General features: G+C 51.2%; 2 protein-coding genes across 6 annotated transcripts; one reads left to right on the forward strand and one right to left on the reverse strand.

The window, feature by feature from the left end:
• The first annotated feature begins 1,767 nt into the window (after window positions 1–1,767).
• On the forward strand, window positions 1,768–8,941 carry HPCA (hippocalcin). Its single transcript, XM_043991747.1, is given in 5 exon segments — window positions 1,768–1,842; window positions 5,045–5,449; window positions 8,539–8,610; window positions 8,612–8,645; window positions 8,844–8,941. Coding segments are annotated over 4 exon segments (582 nt in total). The 5' UTR covers window positions 1,768–1,842; window positions 5,045–5,071.
• Window positions 5,530–18,269, reverse strand: TMEM54 (transmembrane protein 54). 5 transcript variants are annotated; one of them, XM_043991739.1, is made up of 6 exons: window positions 18,036–18,269; window positions 16,600–16,793; window positions 12,975–13,034; window positions 12,158–12,346; window positions 11,574–11,708; window positions 5,530–5,590 (listed from the first exon to the last, which is right to left on the reverse strand). In XM_043991739.1, exons 1-6 carry the CDS (start codon window positions 18,049–18,051, stop codon window positions 5,573–5,575), a joined length of 612 nt encoding a protein of 203 aa, XP_043847674.1. In that variant the 5' UTR covers window positions 18,052–18,269; the 3' UTR covers window positions 5,530–5,572. The 5 variants fall into 5 exon arrangements, with proteins under 5 accessions (XP_043847674.1, XP_043847670.1, XP_043847673.1 ...); XM_043991735.1 differs by lacking the exon at window positions 5,530–5,590 and adding an exon at window positions 9,955–10,296; XM_043991738.1 differs by lacking the exon at window positions 5,530–5,590 and adding an exon at window positions 9,955–11,359.
• Between the last annotated feature and the right edge of the window lie 925 nt (window positions 18,270–19,194).

Below are 19,194 nucleotides of genomic sequence, written 5' to 3' on the forward strand. Positions count from 1 at the left end.
AAACCGAGCTCATGCAGTGGCAGAGCCTGGATGTGAATGGTGTTCCCCTGATTTCTGATCTGGTACTGAGCTGCTCTGCTTTTGGGGAATAAGGAATCTTTCCAGAGCAAGGTAGGGGTGAGAGGATCTGAAGGGATGATGGTAAAATACACTCACCTCTCTAAATTCCTTAAAACTTACCAGCTGGGTGACCATGGACAAGTCACCTAATCTCTGTCTGCCTCAGTTTCCTCAACTGTAAAAGGGGGATAACAGCTACCCGTACTTCCCAGGGTTGTTGTGAGATAATATTTGTAAAGCTCTTTAGGGAAACTAGGTAGTATATCAGATGGAGCCCCAGCCCTAGAGTCAGTCAGAAAGACCTGAATGCAAATCTAGCCTCTACTTACTGACTGTGTGACCTTGGATAAGTCACTTCACCCTGTTTACCTCAGTTTCCCCATCTGTAAAATGAGCTAGAGAAGGAAATGGCAAACCACTCCAGGATCTCTGCCAAGAAAACCCCAAATGGGGTCATGGAGAGTTGGACATGACTAACAACAACAGCAAATGGCACAGTGCCTGGCACACAGTAGGTGCCTATAAAATGTGTGTTCCTTTCCCTTCCCCCAAAGGAGGAGGTTGAACTGGAAGACCTCTCATCCAATCAATAACAGTTAATAGTTTATATCTCTATGGTGTCTTAAGATTTAAAAACTTTTATCTCAGCTAATTAGAGCTCTCATATACTGTGTGACCTTGGGTAAGTCATTCTCCTTCTCCCAACCTCAGTTTTCTCTCCTATGCAATGGGGATGTTATTATTCATGCTACCAAGATCACAGGGTTGTTGTGCTTTGCACACTTTAAGTCATCCTCACCACAACTCTCTGAAGGAGAGATAGGACTCAGGAGGCCTAGAGAAGAACAATGACTTGCCCAAGGTCAAACAAGTAAAAAAATCAGCATTTGAAACCAGGTATCTGAATTCCCAAACCCTGAGCTCTTTCCACCATCCTGTGTTACCATTTTACAGATGAGAAAATTGAGGGCAAAAGAAAGTGACTGGTACAAGGCGACTCTGGGAATCAGTATCAGAGGCTAGACTTGAACTTAGGCCTTCTACTTTTAGTCCCAGAACTTGTTCCAACACATTCTGGTTCTCTGGGTTCTGCCTGGGAACCAGGTGGACGCTGTCCCTCCTGGAGGCAGGGAAATGAACGGGAATTCTTCTCCCCTCTACTAGCCAGAGGCTGAGCGAGTACAGGTGAGGGGCGAGGGGCGAGGGGCAGGGTCATGGAGCTGCCTTCCTCCCTTTTGGTGCGGCCCAGAGACCCTCAGGCCTCAGCTGAGCAGCTACACAATCCACTAGTTCCCCCCTCAACCCCTCCCAAGCCTCCCGCAGCAGCTCCAGTTTTGCGCCGGCGCGTGGGTGTGTGGGGAGGGGGCGGTTCCTGTCCTCACTTGCCCTGGTAACCCTCCCACCCCACCCCTCCCACTGCCTTGCGTCTCAGGGGTGATGTTCCTTTGGGGACCCTCAGGCCGGGGCTTCCAGGAGGGGTGTCCCGGGGGGGCGGGGCTGGGGAGGGGGCGTGGCTGCGGGCCAAGTCGACCCATGAGGCGGGGCTGCGAGTGGGGGGGGGGTCCCCTGGATCCCCTAGCTGCGCCTACCTCACCAGGTACCAAGTCTCCCAGCGGCAGTTCCCCAGCCCCTTTGCCTGGCTCCACTCAGCTCTGGGGGATCCAGGCCTGGGGAGGAGTATCTGGGGGCGGAGGGGTGGGGGGCGGCGCACGGGGCGGCGCCTCCAGCATCCTGGAGGAATCTGAGGTACCTCGTGGGGCAGAGACCTGGGCTCTGAAGCAGGTGGGGAGGAGGGGAGAAGCACCGGGACCCTTCCCCCCAGCTTTGGGGAGGGCGCCCCCTCTCTGGCAGCTTGGGGTCTGAGGACTGGAGGGGAGGGGTGTGAGGAAGGAGCAAGGGAACCGACACTGCTTGGGGAGAGGGGTCGGGATCCAGCTTGGCGCTGAGTGCCGCCCCTTCCCAAATGGGGGGGGGGGGGCGTGAGTGAGGCGAGGTCCACACCCCCGCAGTCAGCTTCTGTCCGGGCAGGGGGCGTTTGGGAGTCCCAGGGGAGAGGGAGGGGCTCCACGGCTCAGCCTGGGGAGGAGGGAGGTGGTAGGACTGCCTGTGGGGCGTCTCCCTCCCGCCTTCCAGCTCCCCCCTCCTGCCTTCCAGCATCCCCCCTCCTCCCGGGCCTCCCCCCGCCCCTTCGGCCGCCCTCAGCCGCCTCCCCCGTTGCAGCGCCTCGGCTTCCCTGCGTAGTCAGTGTCTTCTTGCAGAGGGGTGAGTGGGGGCTGCGCTCCGGGGAGGGGCTGGGGGCTCCAAAGGGTGGGGGAGGATGCCCAGGGGAGCGGAGTGGGGGAGCTGCTCCTGGGACCCCCGCCCCCTCTTCTCTAGAAGCCGGATTCACTGCTTGGCCCGGGGATCCCCCTTTCTCCGCTGCCTCCTCTTCCTGGGGAACTGGAGCAGGAGACCCACTGCAAATGGTGGGGAGGGGGGTCCGACGGGAACGGGGAAATATGGGTAGGAGTATCCCAGAACAGTGACAGGGATCTTGGGGTTGGGAGGGTGCCCCAGAACCCGGGTGGGACAATGTGGGTGTTATCGGCTATGGGGGGGGGGGGCAGAGTCAGGGGGCTGGCGTTTTGAGAGGAGACTGGAGAGAGGAAAATGGGACGATAGAAAGGGGCCGGGGAAGGGAGAGGAACCGATGGACCAGGAGCCTCTGACAGAGCCAAGGGAACTCGGCTTCAGGGTTTGGAGCCCCGGATTGGTCTATGGCAGCCCTTTCAGGCCAGGCTGGGAGTTCTGGAGATGGGTTTCCAGTTGTGCGGGTGCTGGGTGTGGGCAGAGGAGTGGGGCTCTGGCACTTCTCTGAAGAGGAGAAACCAGGATGCTTCGCCCCTTCTCAGGGGGTGGGGGAAGGATCTTCCGGACTACCAGTTCCAGCCCCTTCTTTTTGGTCCCCTTCTCCCTTTGTGGTGGGGTGGTGGAATCACTTGGGAAGGCTGCAGAAAGAAAAGGAGAAGGTCCTGTCCTGGTGGGCCACCCTCCCTCCTCCCAGTGATCTAAGGCCCCTACTCCTGCTGCTTCCCAGAGCCCCCTTACTCAGAAGCTAAGTACTCTCTCTCGACACTGCAGACCCCGCCTCTTAGGTGGCAGAAAAGCCAGTTATTGGGGTCTTCTTCCTGAACTGACTCCCCCACACCATAGATAGGGGCCATATCACTGGCCTGGGCCCCCAGCCCAAAGCCTCAAGACTTGGGGAGGAAGGTAGCATGTTGGGGTTCTTAGGATAGAGAGCACTGATCCAAGAAGGACAGGAACACATATATATTTACATGTTTGCAGGCATATGGATGTGTGTATATATAATATATGCATGACATGGATACAGATGTACACGCAGATAACATGCATAGCCACATGTTTATGCACATACACGTACTCATGTGTTTGCATGCCTACTTTTATGTACAAGGACATGAAACCCACATTTTGCAGAACTATATCATTTCACATGCATGCACAAATATGTTGGTACACATATAATTACATGCACACACAAATCAGCACATGAACACATGCAATTATATGAAGTCACAGAGACTGCTGCCCTTTCTCTCCGTCCCTTTCTATGTCTGTCTCTGTCCACCCCCCCACACACACACACACACATAGATTGGTCAGCCATTTCCAGGATGCCCCTTTCCCCTCTCTTCTCCTTTTTTCCCTGTGAAATGAGGCTCTTTCAGATCTTATGAAAGGTAAAGAAAGGGCAAGGAGCCACTCAGGGGAGGCAGAGGGTCTTCCATGCCATGGGGCTTCAATGTTCCTAGTATATGAAGGGGCACAGGGGGGCTATAAGGGTCAGTTTCTAGGCATATGATTATGCATGAACACATGTATGTCAACTTTCTGAAGAGTGGTAGAGGGAGCAGGAGAAAAAGCCCTGGCCTGGGAATGGGTCCCAACCTACAGATTTGCTGTATGACCTTGGACAAATCACTTCCCCTCAGTTTCTTCTTCGGTAAAATGACAAGGTGGGGTGTCGTAGTCGGCGCTGTCCAGCACTCCCATTCTAGAATTTTGTGATATCATGTGCATGACTTTGTGCTGGTGGTCTTAGGTGTGCTTGGGTACAAGTGAGGTCATACAAAGAGCAGAGGGGAACAGCAGAATAAGGTAGGGTGAGCAAGCATTAGTTGGAAGGCTGACATTTCTAGGTCCAGCCTGTTCTCATTGAAGAATTTCTTTTCTGAGCCTGTTCTTGAGGGAAGCTTAAGGATCTCAGAGCCAAGAGTGTGATGGAGTCTGAAAGAAAGCAGGCTCTCAATGCTCTCCAACCTTCTTTCTGGCTGTCTTTCCATTCCTGCCCCTCTCCTTCCCTTTTGATCCTTTTCTTTGTACTTGTAATTGTCCACCTCTGCTTTCTCCCTGTTCGTCCATCCCTCTGTCTATCCCTGTCTCCATCCCTCTCTCCATTCCTGTCCCTATCCATCCTTCTATCTTTGTCCATCCCTCTGACTCATTATCATTATTTTTCTGTGCTTCCCTCCATCCCCCTGTCTCCATCCCTCTCATTGTTTTCGTCTTTCTGGCTCACATTAAAACCTCCTGTCTACCACCATCTTGTCTCTCCATCTCTACTTCCCTGTTTCTCTGTTTCTATCTCTCTCTGGCGCACCATCACTTTTCTCTGGTCTTTTCTCAATTCATTTGTCTCTATTACTAACCATCTCTCTGTACCTGTCTCTTTGTCTCTATGTCTCTGTCTCTCTGATTCCTTGTCATTATTTCTCTGTGGTTTCCTATATTCTTCTATCTCTATCCATTCCCTTTGTCCCTGGCCACCTCATTGGCTCCCTGTTGATCTGACTACTTCTATCTGCATCTCTCTGTCTTCCATGTTGTCTCTGGGACTCCCTCTGTCCCTTTCCCACCATCATTGTCTCTCTGTCCTTCCACCTCTCTCCTTCCTTCTCTTCCTGTGGAATGCAAGCAGGGGTTCTGGAGTCCCCAAACCGCTGTCATGGGAAAACAGAACAGCAAGCTGCGGCCAGAGATGCTACAGGACCTACGGGAAAACACGGAGTTCTCCGACCTGGAGTTGCAGGAGTGGTACAAAGGCTTCCTGAAAGACTGCCCCACGGGCATCCTCAATGTGGAGGAGTTCAAGAAGATCTACGCCAACTTCTTCCCCTACGGAGATGCCTCCAAATTTGCTGAGCATGTCTTCCGAACCTTTGACACCAATGGGGACGGCACCATCGACTTCCGGGAGTTCATCATTGCTCTCAGCGTCACCTCTCGAGGGAAACTGGAGCAGAAGCTCATGTGGGCTTTCAGCATGTATGACCTGGATGGCAATGGCTACATCAGCCGAGAAGAGATGCTGGAGATTGTCCAGGTATGGTGCCGCCACCCCCTCCCCCCCCAATCCAGCTTGGCCTCTCACCAGCCCTGGCAGGGTAGAATCAATCCATCCATTCATTCATTCCCTCAGTTAACATTGAATAACCATCTTCCATGTTCAGGGCACCTCTGGGTCCTGGGGGAGATACAAAATGTAGAGGAAAATGTAGAATGTCTCTAGTAGGGGGCCGTGACACAAACAGATTACTCCAATATACAACATGATACAAGAGCCCTGGAGAAGTACAACGTGCTATGTGAGGGTGGGAGGCACGGTTATTACCAACAGGGGATTCAGACAAGGCTTCTTGGAGGAGGTGGTTATCTGATATGGGATTTCAAGGATGGCTAAGAGGAAGAGAGAAGCAGCTTAGAGAACTGGGGAGGTGAGACATTAAGGTGGAAAAGCTCTTTATACTGGGGAGGTGCGAAGAGTTAATACAGTTTTTCTGAGGCATAGCTTATGTGTGCAGAAAAACATGAGTTAAAGTTGGAAAGATGGGGTGATATCAGATTGGGAGGGTCTGGAATGCCAAGCACAAATGTCTGAACTTTATTAAGCAATTCATCATTTATGTACCTAATATATGAAAGGCCTTGTGGATTTACAGCAAAAATGAAAATTGCCTTCAAGTAGCTTACGTTTTATAGGGGGATATAACACGTGGCGCAGTGGATAGAGCATTGGGCTTGGAATCAGGAAGACTCATCTTCATGAGTTCAAATCCAGCCTTGGACACTTACTAACTGTGCAACCCTGGGCAAGTCGCTTCATTCACCCTGTTTCCCTCAGTTTCCTCATCTGTAAAATGAGCTGGAGAAGGAAATGGCAAATTACTCCAGTATCTTTGCCAAGAAAACCCCAAATGGGGTCATGGAGAGTCAGAGATGACTGCAAATGGATAAACAACATAAACATAAAATCATTTGAGGGAGAAAATACTAGCAACAGTGGGTGGGGGTGGGAGTCATGAAAGGCTTCCCCTAGGGAGTGATACCTGACCTGAACCCCAAGGGGAGCTAAGGGTCCTAAGAGGCAGAGGTAAGAAGGAAGCCCATTACAGACATGGAAGGCAAGCTATTTAGAAGCAAGAAGGAGCTATTGAAAATTATTGAGCAGAGGAATAGTACAAGCATATCCGTACAAGGAAGATTGGTCTGGCAGTGTTACATGGTGGCATGTAAATGTGGGATTGGTGGGGTGAGAGAATGGAGCTGGGATGGTTTATCAGAAGACTATCACCATGATCCAGGCAGGTCATAAGGAGTCAGACTAGAGAGTGGTAGCAGGTGGGTATAGAGGGGAGGGACTGAATGCTTTGGGGTGCCTAGCCTGGTACCAAGTGCAATGGGGACACAAAGGAAAGGACAAAGTTCCTGTCTTCAATTTTATCACTTCACTGCTCTGCTCAGTGGCTTATAATCAAAGCCACAATTCCTGATCCTGGCATTCAAGACTCATCACTAATTGGTCCTGACCTACCTTTTTAGGCTCTTCTCATCAGATGCTTCCCTTCCAGGCTCCCTTTGCTTCAGTCAGATTTTTATCCTGACTGTCCTTTGAATAAGTGGTGTAGTGTTGGAGAAAAAATTACAAAGATTAAGAGGAAGGAGACCTGGATTCTGGTTTGGTCTCTGCTAATTCATGGTTCCTCAGTTTCCCCCTCTGTAAATGAGGAGATTGGACAATATGATCAAAAGAGATAATATAGTAGCCCTGTGACCCTAGACCAGTCACTTAATCTCTTGAGTATTCTAAGTGACTCTAAGACTGTATGTTACACAGAAGGCATAAACTTGCATTGGTGGATTGAATTTCCTCACCAGGAAAATGAAATCACAGGTCTAGTCTTAAAATAATGTGTTAGGTATAAGGAATTGAAAAATTAAAATGAAATAACTGTTTTCTTTAAAAAAAAAAAAAGATGGGCAGCTGGGTGGAGCAGTCGATAGAGCACCGGCCCTGGATTCAGGGGGACCTGAGTTCAAATCCAGCCTCAGACACTTAACACTTACTAGCTGTGTGACCCTGAGCAAGTCACTTAACCCCAATTGCCTCATCAAAACCAAAAAAAAAGAGAGATAACAATTGTAAAGTGCTTAGCACAGTGCCTGGCATATAGTAAGTATTATATAAATGTTAGCTACTGATTATTAATTAATATCTAAGATCAATTCCAAGCTTCTCTCCATGAATCTAAGCCACGTATCCTTCAATGACAGTGTTCCTTTGAACATGGTGTTTCTCTCTATTCAATTGGAAACTCCTCCAGGAAGCCCTCCTGAGCCCACAGCCTACAGTGACCTCTTGCTTTTCTGATCCCAAATTGCATCTACCCACAGTGTGGGGCTTGGGATCATTATCACTTTTCACTGCAGGGGAAATCTGTTTCCCTACAGTATGTGAGTGTGTGTGTGTGTGTGTGTGTGTGTGTGTGTGTGTGTGTAGAGGAAGCTATCCCCTTCAATGGCAACCAGTGCCTCCTCCCAGCATGGCTTAATGGAGACCTCCAAACCCTGTCCTTGGTGCTCATCTGCATAATTTCACATAATTAGTATAAATATTCTCCTTGATCTTCCTGTTGCTGAAGCCTCTTAACCAGGCCTTGCCTATGCTACTGACTCCAGTCTGACACCTGACACCTGATGGGGTGCATTTGCATACATTTGCATAATTTCTGCTTGCAGGGTCCTATATCCCCCCCCTGCTCAACACTGCCCAAGAGGAGGACTCTCAATGCAGATGCTCATTTACATCTCTTTTGCATAAATTGGGGGAGGGGGGACGGAGAGAGTGCTCCCTGGTAACATCATAGTTTGTGGCCCAAGTGAAGAGAAATTCCAGGCCTTACTCAGTCTTACTCTCATCCTAGGGGAAATGGAGGAAGGGCATCCTGGCCCTGAGCACCCCTGCTGGTCACATAGGTCACTAGGCCCAGGTCAATTGTATGTAACTTCTCATGTAGCACTTGCTATATCTCTGCAAGGTTATGCTAAGACAGAGGAGGAAATTGGGGAGGTCAACCCACCTGGTCAATCTATCCATCTCCTTTCTCCTGACCCTGGTTTCCCCCTCACCTCTAGGCCATTTACAAGATGGTGTCTTCTGTGATGAAGATGCCCGAGGATGAATCTACCCCTGAGAAGCGGACTGAGAAAAATCTTCCGTCAGATGGATACAAACAATGATGGTGGAGGGGGAGGTGGGGGTGGGGGCTCCCTGGGACCCTGTCCAAAATCCGACCTCTACCAAACCCCCTTCCTGGTCAGGAAGACTCCCCCCGATTCCCCCCTTGCCCCCACCAACAATCTCTGCCTTCCCCTCAAAGCAACTCTCTCCTCCAAATGACTGATGTTCTCTCCAAACTGACCACTGTCCTTCCCCCCAGGGAAGCTCTCCCTGGAGGAGTTCATCAGAGGAGCCAAGAGTGACCCGTCCATCGTCCGGCTGCTTCAATGTGACCCCAGTAGCACCTCCCAGTTTTGAGCCTGGGGCCTCCTGGGGGATGGGGAGGAGGAAGGGTAGAGGGCCAGGCTGGGACCCTGCCTTACCCTGTCTTCAACTCCCGTCTCCCACAGCTTCCCCGTCCCGTGTCTTCGTGTCCAGACTGGATTTTGGGAAAGCCCAGGGTGGGGTGGGGCCTGATGTGTCCTCTGCTCCTAGCCCCGATTCCTGGGTCCCCACCTCCTTAGAGCAGGGGTAGAGTCTGCCTACTTCCCCAGCCTCTGAGCAGGGCTCAGCCCAAGGCCCCTGGGGCGGTCGGACATCCGGAGGGCAGGAGCTGGGCATGTGGACATACTTGCAATGGGGAAGATAGTGTGTCCCTGTGCATCCAGGAGCTGCCCCCTTCCCCACCCAGCTCCTCCCCTCAGAATCCTAAAGAGGCCTCATAGCCGGGAGCTTCCCTATCGATGAGGTTTCTCAGCCAAGGGGACAAATAGCTCCATCTAAGGCCAAGAGCAGGATGCCTCCCCCATTCCATCTAAGGTCTAGCCAGCCCTGGAGTTCAAGAGAAGTGGGGGTGGTATTGAGGAAAGAGGGCTAGGCAACTGCCTGTGGAGGGGCTGGAGATGATGGAGGAGCTCTAGAGGGGGGATGTGCAGTGCATACAGCACTGGTCATCCCAGTCTGTTATGCCCCCTTCCACAAGCCCCCTGGATTCCGATCCAGACGCCTGGTCTCTCCTGCGTCATGCGGGTCTGAGGGGATGGAAGGGGATTGTGGGAAGGAGGCTTAATTGTGAGTCCCCTCCCCCCAGGGCAATCCCTGACCTGAAGCACTTTTCCAGTATGTACACGCCACATGATGGTGGGTCTGGGTCTACCCACCCCCTGGCCCTCCCCCATCACACCCTGAAACATGGACCGTGTGTCCACCTCCCTCCACCCAACCCACCCATAAAACTGGGTGTCCTCAGAACATTCCCTCCACCTTTGCCCCCCCCAAGACCCAGGGGCAGCATCAGCAGTCCCACCCCCTTCCTCTGAGCATGCATCCACTTGGAATTACTTTGTTCTTTTTAATAACTTCAGAATAAAGTCTTGTCTCAGTGCTGTGCCCTGGGCCAGAGCGGCCAGGGGCTGGGAGTAGTGGCTTCGAGGAGCCTGCAGGCCCAGGGCAGGCTGGGGAGGCTCTCAGTACCTTTCGGGGATTCTTTCAAAGAGAAGGGGACCACAGGGCTGCCCACGGGAGGTGGGACCAGCTCCAAGGCGACAGAGGGCCAGGATTTCCGGGCCCAGTGGCTGCTAAGTCCCTTCGTCTCTCAGAGGGGTATTGGCTCTGAGCTGGAGCAGCTGAGGGAGGGTCCTCCGAGCCTCAGTGAGGCTTGAGCTTTCTGTGACCTGTCAAGGAGACCATGGGGAGGTTCCCATCGTTGGTTACTTCACACACACCCCTCCACCATCACCAGCGGTGAGCATGCATGTGCACACACATGTGCCCACGGGCACAGACACCTACACACACAGAGCTAGATAGAGGTCAGTGGGGATGAGAACAGGAGGTACAAATAGGTTTGGGCTGGGCTGAGGGAACTGTCCTTAACCTTCCTCCCAGTGGGCCACCACAACTACGTGGTCTCTTAGGAAGAACACAGTCTCCCCAGTGTCAGAGGCCTGTATTTGCCACCTACCTCTGATGCTTCCTTCCTACTTAAACTAGGACAAGTCAAGGGACAGCTAGGTGGCGCAGTGGATAGAGCACCGGCCCTGGATTCAGGAGTACCTGAGTTCAAATCCGGCCTCAGACACTTAACACTTACTAGCTGTGTGACCCTGGGCAAGTCACTTAACCCCAACTGCCTCACCAAAAAAACAAAAAACAAAACAAAAAACTAGGACAAGTCACAATCCTGCTCTGTTTCCTCATCTATAAAATGGGAGGCTAGATGAGGTATCTTCTAAAATCCTTCCATCCCGAAGCCTCTTCCAGGGCCGCCCTCTGTGCTCAAAGCACTGAACGCCCCCCTCTCTCACCAGCTTCTCTCCAGTGCACTCCAATCTTTAACTTATGGTGAGACCTTGGGCAAGTCACTCCCCCAGGTCTGGAGTTTGTTTTCTTATCTGATGAGGAAAGGCTTGAACTCAATGGTTTCTGAGGTTTCTCCCAGCACTGAGAAATTCTACAAACATTCCTCTGTCTGCTGATTTCTCTCTCATCTCAGGCCCAAGAGAGCTGACTAAGTCCCATGGGAAAGGCTGGTTTCCTTGATTAACTAATAGAGGATGGAGCTCTTGGCTGAGGAAAGCCTGCTTCCCTTTATTGGGTAATAGGGGACAGCACTCTTGGCCTGGGGACTCGGGAGACCTGGATTCCCAGCATTAGCTGGGTGACAACAAGATGCTAGACCTGGCTGAGCCTCAGGTTTTCTCACCTTTGTGCACTGGGGACAGTGACACCTGCCCCCTGCCGGATAAGGAAATAAACAGGAAGAAATCTGTCAAACACGAGGAGTGACTACGACTGGACTGCAGGCACCGAGTGAAAGGGAGGAGCCTGGGGTCACACACCTGGGCAGCTCCTGGAGAGAAGCCAAGGAGTCCTGACTCCCAGCCCCAGCACAGGAGGTGAGGGGAGGGGTCTGGCATGGGAGTGTAAGGAGGGCAGAGAGAGTCCTTACCAAATGATGGCTCCTCTTGCCCCACCAGGGCCTCAGTTCCAGCAGCTGGTGAGTGAGCTGGGCCGCCCGGACGGCAAAGGTGCTTTCAGCCACACAAAGGATCAAGGAGATGGCCCAGAGACATAGGGTGGAGCTCTGTGGGAGGAGAGGAAGAAGGGGCTGAGACAGGGAGCAGAGCATGGCCGTCTAGTCGAACTCCCTTGCTTTACAGATGAGGAAACTGAGGGCCAAAGAAGGCATGTGACTTCCTCAAGGTCACACATAGAGTGAGCTTAGAGCCAGAGAAAATCGAGGCTGCCCCACCACAGTCACCTCCATAAGTGCATGTGGGGCTTAAAGGACAGTTCAAGGAGCTGGGACTGAAGGAGTCGCTTACACACAAATCCAAGAAGGCAGTTAGGGGCTCCAGGGAGACCTGCCCTCAGAGAACATGTGCATAGACAGGCACCTCAGGGAGGACCCTTTGGGGAGGAGGGATAAGGACCTAAGAGAAAATCAGGGGGAGGTCTAAACTTAAGGGTCATTTACACAGTCTCCAGGGAAGTCATGTGTCCTAGGGATGCCCATCACTGGGAGTCACTTACATAGATTCGGGTGGGGTCAAAGGGGCAGTCTGGTGTCAGGGACAGGAGCTCTGAGTTATTGAAGGAACAGGTGGCAAGCAGTGACCGGCCCTGGTTGGCGAAGGTGATGGCAATGGATGCCAGGAGGCCAAGGGAGCAGACCAGGGAGAAGAGGGCGCTGGTTACACTGGCAGCAAACACTGTCCATCGCTGGAGGGAAAAGGGCCATTTGTGAGGAGGGGGCCCTGGCCAGAGAAGAGCCCCCTCCCCAACACACACACACACAACCCTCAGGCTGAGACATCTTTCCTCCCACCAATCTGTGACCAGTATTCAGGGGCTGAGAGCACAAGATGATCAGGGCAGAGACAGACAGACAGAGATAGAGGAGACAGAGAGAGAGAGAGAGAGAGGAGACAGACAGAGGAGACAGAGAGAGAGAGAGAGAGAGAGAGAGAGAGAGAGAGAGAGAGAGAGAGAGAGAGAATGACATAATAGAACTGTCTGCTAAGGGCACTGGGATAAAAATCATCAAATCCAACTTCCTCATTTTATGTAGGAGGAAATGGAGGCACGCATGAGGAAGGGACTGGTTCAAGGTCACACAGTGAATCAGTGGCAGAAGCCTGTTCTGACTCCCTAGACAAGGCTCTTTCCTTTGTATTCAAACACCCTGATGTCCTCTAGGAGAGCATGGTCCCTGAACTTCCTTCCTGTAAGAAGCTGGTCCTACCCCACAAGGGTAGCCTGACCCCACCCCCTGCCCATCCTGCAATAGCCTGGTTCCACTCCCCTCCTGCCCCACCTCCCCAACCCAGGTTTCCAGGGACTTCCATACCAGGGAGGTGAGGGACAGGTATCTGGACAGCACAATGACCGTGATCCCACAGGTGATGATCTATGGACAGAAGAGGTGAGAAGTAAGGGAGGGCCTCTGTCTCCCCACAGCCACTGATCATCAGGAAGCTGTAGGTCACTCCTTCTTCACCCATCACTTTCCCAGGGTCACCCTGGAGGCACCCCCATCAAAGAACCTCCTCTCTTGCCCACTGGGGTCCAAAGCAGTGTAAGCCATTAAAAAATAATAACAAGGGAGCAGCTAGGTGGCGCAGTGGATAAAGCACTGGCCTTAGATTCAGGAGGACCTGAGTTCTAATCCAGCCTCAGACACTTGACACTATACTAGCTGTGTGACCCTGGGCAAGTCACTTAACCCTCATTGCCCTGCCAAAATAATAATAATAACAACAACAACAACAACAACAACAACTAGCCTTTTATAATGCTTTAAGGTTTACAAAGTACATTTGTTAACTCATCTTACCTTCACAACAACCTTGTGATAAGGATGCTATCATATCCCCTTTTTACAGAGGAGGAAAGTGAGGCTGAGAAAGGTTAAGTGATTTGTCCAGCTAAGTAAGTAAGTGTCTGAGGTCAGATTTGAACTCAGGTGTTCTTTTTTTAAATTTTTTTGTCGAGGCAATGGGGGTTAAGTGACTTGCCCAGGGTCACACAGCTAATAAGTGTCTGAGGCAGGATTTGAACTCAGGTCCTCCTGAATCCAGGGCCGGTGCTTTATCCACTGTGCCACCTAGCTTCCCCCTCAGGTGTTCTTAAGTCCAAGTCTAGCCCCATACCTTCTAGATGCCACCTCCTGCCCATGGGAAGACAATCTCTTTGGAACCTCAAGCCAGCCCAGGGATGTGGAGAAGCTGAGCATTGAGGCGGCCCTTCTGTGTAGGCACATGCATTAATGCCAGTTTAAGGGGGCCGGGAGAAAGTGGGGAGGGCCTGGAAATTGGGACTAGCTATAAAGACAAAATTCTTCCTTCAAATCCCACACTCCACACAGTATTCCAGGAGCCATGGATTCTATTGTAAGACTATTCCAAGTTCTGTGAATTCTACTTTTAATAACTTACACAATAATTCCTATTTTTATAACTTTTAAGATTTACAAAATTATTTTTTTTCAGATTAAGAAATTGAGGCTTGGGGCAGTTAGGTGGCACAGTGGATAAAGCACTAGCCCTGGATTCAGGAGGACCTGAGTTGAAATCCAGCCTCAGACACTTGACACTTACTAGCTGTGTGACCCTGGGCAAGTCACCTAATCCTCATTGCCCAGAAAAAAGAAAGAAAGAAATGGAGGCCCAGGGAGGCTGTTATGTGCTTGAGGTCACATAGCTAGTAAATAGTAGAACCTGGATTTGAACCCAGGACTCCTGACCCCAGATCTAGGGCTCTCTGCAGCACAGCTTCTTATTTTGTAATATCTTTATATCTGACACTTCCTCTCCACTCCCATTGCTACCATCCTAGTCCAGCCCCTCCTTGCATCTATCTCACTTTGACCATCTGTGACAGCCCTACATTGCTCTCCTGGCCTCCAGGCTCTTCCCTTCCTATCCAAATTCCCCTATTCAATCTGGCTCCATCTGCCTTTGTATCCTTCTCTTTTAGCAGAGACCTTCCAGCCCCAGACAGGCCCTCTACCTCAATCAATCAATCAACATTTATTAAGTGCCTACTATGTGTCAGGCATCCTACTAAGGGCCGAGGATACAAAAAGAGGCAAAAACATTCCCTATCCTTAAGGAGGAGCTAACAATCTATCTATCTAATGTGGGAGCCCCTTTCCTCCAAGGCCCCTGGCAGCCTATAATTGCCACCCTACCCTCTGCCCAGGCCAGTTCTACCCACCCTGCAAGGCCATCTTCTCAAGGAAGCCTTTTCCCCATTGCCCCAGTCCACACCAAACCCTGGCTCCTTCTGAACTCCTGCAGTGACCAAAGCCTAAGTCACACAGTTTACTGTTTGGGTTCATAAGATCCTGGAATCTAAAGCTGGAGGGATCTAGAGAGGGAAATGACTTGTTCAAATCGACACAGACAGTGTTAAGTAAATGACAGAGCCAGCACTTGAAGTCCAGCTTTTGTTGACTGCTGCCTTCAGCCCCTACTAGATTTACTTGCCTCCCTTCCAACCTTCATTTATATGTTACTTTTCTGTGTTCGAGGCATGTTTGATTTTGATTTTGTTTCCTTTCACGAGCATAAAGATTAGTTGTTGCTTAATCGTTTAAGAGAAGCCTCGTTTGTTTTTGTTTTTGTTTTTTTGGTGAGGCAATTGGGGTTAAGTGACTTGCCCAGGGTCACACAGGTAGTGTCAAGTGTCTGAGTCTGGATTTGAACTCAGGTCCTCCTGAATCCAGGTCCGGTGTTTTATCCACTGCACCATCTAGCTGCCATGTTAGGTTTTGTTTTGTTTTGTTTTGTTTTGTTTTGTTTTTTGAGAAGCCTCATTTGTAAAACAAGCCATCATAGTATCATAGATTTAGAGATGATGTGAGTCTCACCCACTCATCTTACAGATGAGGAAACTGAGGCAAAAAGAACTTAAGTGACTTGCCCAGAGTCACACAGCTAGTTCAAGGTCTGAGCTAGGATACAAAGGCAGGTCTTTCTGATCCTATCTTTTATATCATGTTGCTTCTCAAAAATATGTATGACCATGAAGGGATGGGACGTAAGGGGAGGGCTAGATGTTTTTGGGTTTTTTTTCCCTATCCAAAAAAAAGTTTTAATGATCCTTTAAAAACCTTTTACAGTCATTCCTGGATATGGGTTCCCAGCAGTGAACCCTCCCTTGTAACAAAGAAAAGCAGTTAACCAGATGCACTTACTCTGCCCGTTATTTTTTGTTCTTTTTTTTTTTTTAATATTTTGGCAGTTAGGTGGGGGAGCCTGGGCACAGAATGATACATAGTCCCCCACCTAACTGCCGAGAAGGGGGTAAATAGGGTTCCTTTTCTGTTGTTCCCCCTGAACAAGACTAAAGTGGAATTGTTTAAGACAAGGGTTTTTAGCTTTTTTGTACATCCTAGACTCCTCTGGAAAAATAAAGGTTTTTTTGTTCTGTTTTTTTTTTTTGCGGGGCAATGGGGGTTAAGTGACTTGGCCAGGGTCACACAGCTAGTAAGTGTCAAGTGTCTGAGGCCGGATTTGAACTTGTACTCCTGAATTCAGGGCCGGTGCTTTATCCACTGCGCCACGTAGCTGCCCCCAGAATAAAGTTTTAAAATGCACAAAGGACACATATTAGAATACAATTACCAAAATATTAAAAAAAAGAAAAGAACCATGTTCTCTGACTCCAGGTTAAGAACCTATGGTTTAAGGTATCGTCTAACCTAGTATTTTCTAATATTAACAGTGATTTTTGTCATTACTTTACCTTTGGAGGACTCAGTTTCCTTTTCTGTAAAATGAGGGAGCTAGACTAGACACCCACCAGCTTTAGATCTAAGCTCCCGGTCCTGTCTGCAGCTAGTATTTAGTCCCATTGCAACCTTTAACCTTTGCTCTCTGAGCAGGGAAACAATGACCTCCTGCCACTAGGCAGAGGTCTCTCCCTCCCACATCCCCCTTTCCCTGGAATGTGAGCGGCACAGTGGGTACCAAGATGGCTGAGGTGACGGCCAGGATGTTAGAGACGGCGTATTGCAAGGAGACGGCATCCTGGGGGTCTGTGACATAACGCAGGGCTGTGCCGTGCAGCAAGGCGCATGTGATGAAACTGATGTGACCCAGAACCAGCAGGACCAGACCTGTCTTCATCAAAATCTTCTTGTAATCACTGCAGCTCAGGCCACCTGCGGGAGGGAAGGGCAATGGAGGCGGCGTCCGGGTCCCGGGGCGTCCTGGGCCCCGGCTTCTCACTTGCACTAACCCTCTTCCCTGCCCATGGGGACCCGCTCCTCCTCCGTCCTCTTCTGTCTCCCCTATGGCTCTTATGAAGAGTTTGGCTGGTTCATTACTATTTTGTTCATTCATTTAGCCCGGGAGGAAGGGGTGTAGGGGGCATCCCCTGGCCCTTGTTGGTATCCTGACCTTGTTGTTACGTCCATGCCACCTTCCTCCAGTGCCGCCGGTAGCTGACAAGGCTATGCTCCTTGGAATGGCTCAGGCCCTTTCCCTACTGGTGGCTTGTGACCACCCTTCCTGCCTGATGGGACGTCTCTTTGAGACCGTTTGAGAACAGATGAGAAAACTGAGGCCTGCCCCAGAGGAGGGATTCTGCTTGAAAAGCCTAAGTGACTATGTTCACTTTCCCTCTGCCGGTGACCGGGCCGGTCCCTCTCTGAGGACCAGCCATACAGCCCTTGCTTGCCCAGAAGCATCTCCAATACTCATCCTTTCCTTTCCCAGCCCACGGGGGGCCCTGCTCCTCACCAGAGCATCAAAAGTCCTTTCTGGGGTTTTGTGGATTGGGGTCGTAGGAGGAGGGAGAAGTTGGCCCTAGAGGAAGCCGGTGGTGGTTGGGGGAGGGGGCGGTGGGTTGGAAGGAAGCTTGGCGATCGCCTAGTTTAACCTCCTCCGGGTGCAGGTACAAGAACTTAGACCCGGAGGAAAGAAGGGGCTTCCCCGAGGCCCATAGCTAGGGGCAGAACAGGGAAGAGCATTCACCTCTCCTCACTCTGAAGCCCAAGGGATCTTTCCACCACATCTGGGTACTGGGAGACACGAGGGGTGAGGAGAGGGGATCTGCGACTCCTACTTTAAGGGGCTTCCCTTGGTGGGTGTTGTTGGCCGGGAGGTCCGGAGATCTGGAGCAAACCTCTCTCCGAGCCTCAGTTTCCCCAATCAGCAAAATGCGGAGGGAGAGAGGACAGGGGGCGGGGCTCAGACTGGATCCTATCATACATCAGGGCCAGAGGAAGACTGAAGACACTGGCTAGTCCATCCTCTCGCTTTTCGTGGCGGACAAATTGTCCGGGATCTCCGCAGAGTTCTCCAGCTCTGTAAATCTATACAGGACAGGACAACAATCTCTCCCTCCCTCGTTCCCAAGCTCCCTCTTCCCTCGGGGCTGGGGGCAAAAAGAGCCAGCTCACCCAGTCGCAGACACATCGTGGTTCGTAGGGGCGGGGGTCCCAGGCTCCTTGCTGGAGTCAGGTTTACTGAGGCTCTTCTTTCCTGGGACCTCCCAGAGGCCCCATGTCCATCCTCATACTACGGATCCCAAGCCCCAGCCTAGCCCCAGCGGCCCGGGGCGGTGGGGTGGGGGTGGTCGGGCTGGTCGTCCCAGTGCCTGCGCCCTCTTCCCGCCTCTGTATGCTGAGGCTCTGGCCCGGCCTCCCCTCCTTTCCTTCCCTTCCCATCAGCCCGCCCCTTGGCCCAACCCAGCCCAGCCCAGCCCAGCAGCTCCTCTGCATCTCCAGTTCCTGTTTGACCAGCTCGGCTGGCGCAAAGGGCAGGACCCCACCTCCCCCTGCCCCAAGGAAGGCATGATTCACGAATCTGATCCCTCCCACCAACCCTCTCCTAGGCAGCGGGACTGGAGCAGTTTAGCCAGCCAGACATGTCTGAGTCTCTCCTTACAGGTCAGGAGGCCACCTTGCCCCTCGGCTTTGAGTGGGGCTGTAGAACGGAGAGGAGAAAGGACAATAGGATTCCCTCTGTGGCCAATAGGGTCTAAACTGCCCCCTTTTAGGGAGGGGCCAGAATGAATCATTCACCCTAGTATTTATAGCTAGGGTCCTTCGCTGGCATTCGGGTCTTGTTCAATAGATTGAGAAGAGGACTGGATTTGTAATCAAAAGCCTTGGGGTTCAAATACTGGCTCTGTTTAGTAAGTGTGTAATATTGGGCAGGTCACTTAATGTCTCTGAGACTCAGTTTCCTTCTTTATAAAATGGGGGTGCTTGGTCTAAGTGACCTCTAAGCTTCCTCCTGACTCTAAGACCACTGTGGCTTGAATTTTGAGTACTGGTTCCCCTGCAAATTTGCTGTGTGCTTTAATCTTTCTGCCTTAGTTTCCTTCTTTGTAAACTGGGGATAATAAACCCTGTCCTAAAAGAACATTTATGTTACAAAGCACAGCACACTCCGGATCATGTAATCTTCACTAATAGAAAGTAGGCAGGGGGGCAACTAGGTGGTGAAGTGGATAGAGCACTGGCCCTGGAGTCAGGAGGACCTGAGTTCAAATACAGCCTCAGACGCTTGACACTACCTGTGTGAACCTGGGCAAGTCACTTAACCCCAATTGCC

This window comes from Dromiciops gliroides, chromosome 3 (assembly GCF_019393635.1).
Source record: "Dromiciops gliroides isolate mDroGli1 chromosome 3, mDroGli1.pri, whole genome shotgun sequence".
Lineage (NCBI taxonomy): Eukaryota > Metazoa > Chordata > Mammalia > Microbiotheria > Microbiotheriidae > Dromiciops > Dromiciops gliroides.

Coding starts and splice junctions, on each gene's coding strand:
- TMEM54 (XM_043991735.1), bottom strand. Junction 13,035..16,599: donor CCGTCACCTCAGCCATCTTG/GTACCCACTGTG, acceptor TTCTGTCCATAG/ATCATCACCTGTGGGATCAC. Junction 10,297..11,573: donor GCAAGAGGAGCCATCATTTG/GTAAGGACTCTC, acceptor TCTCCTTGACAG/GTCACAGAAAGCTCAAGCCT.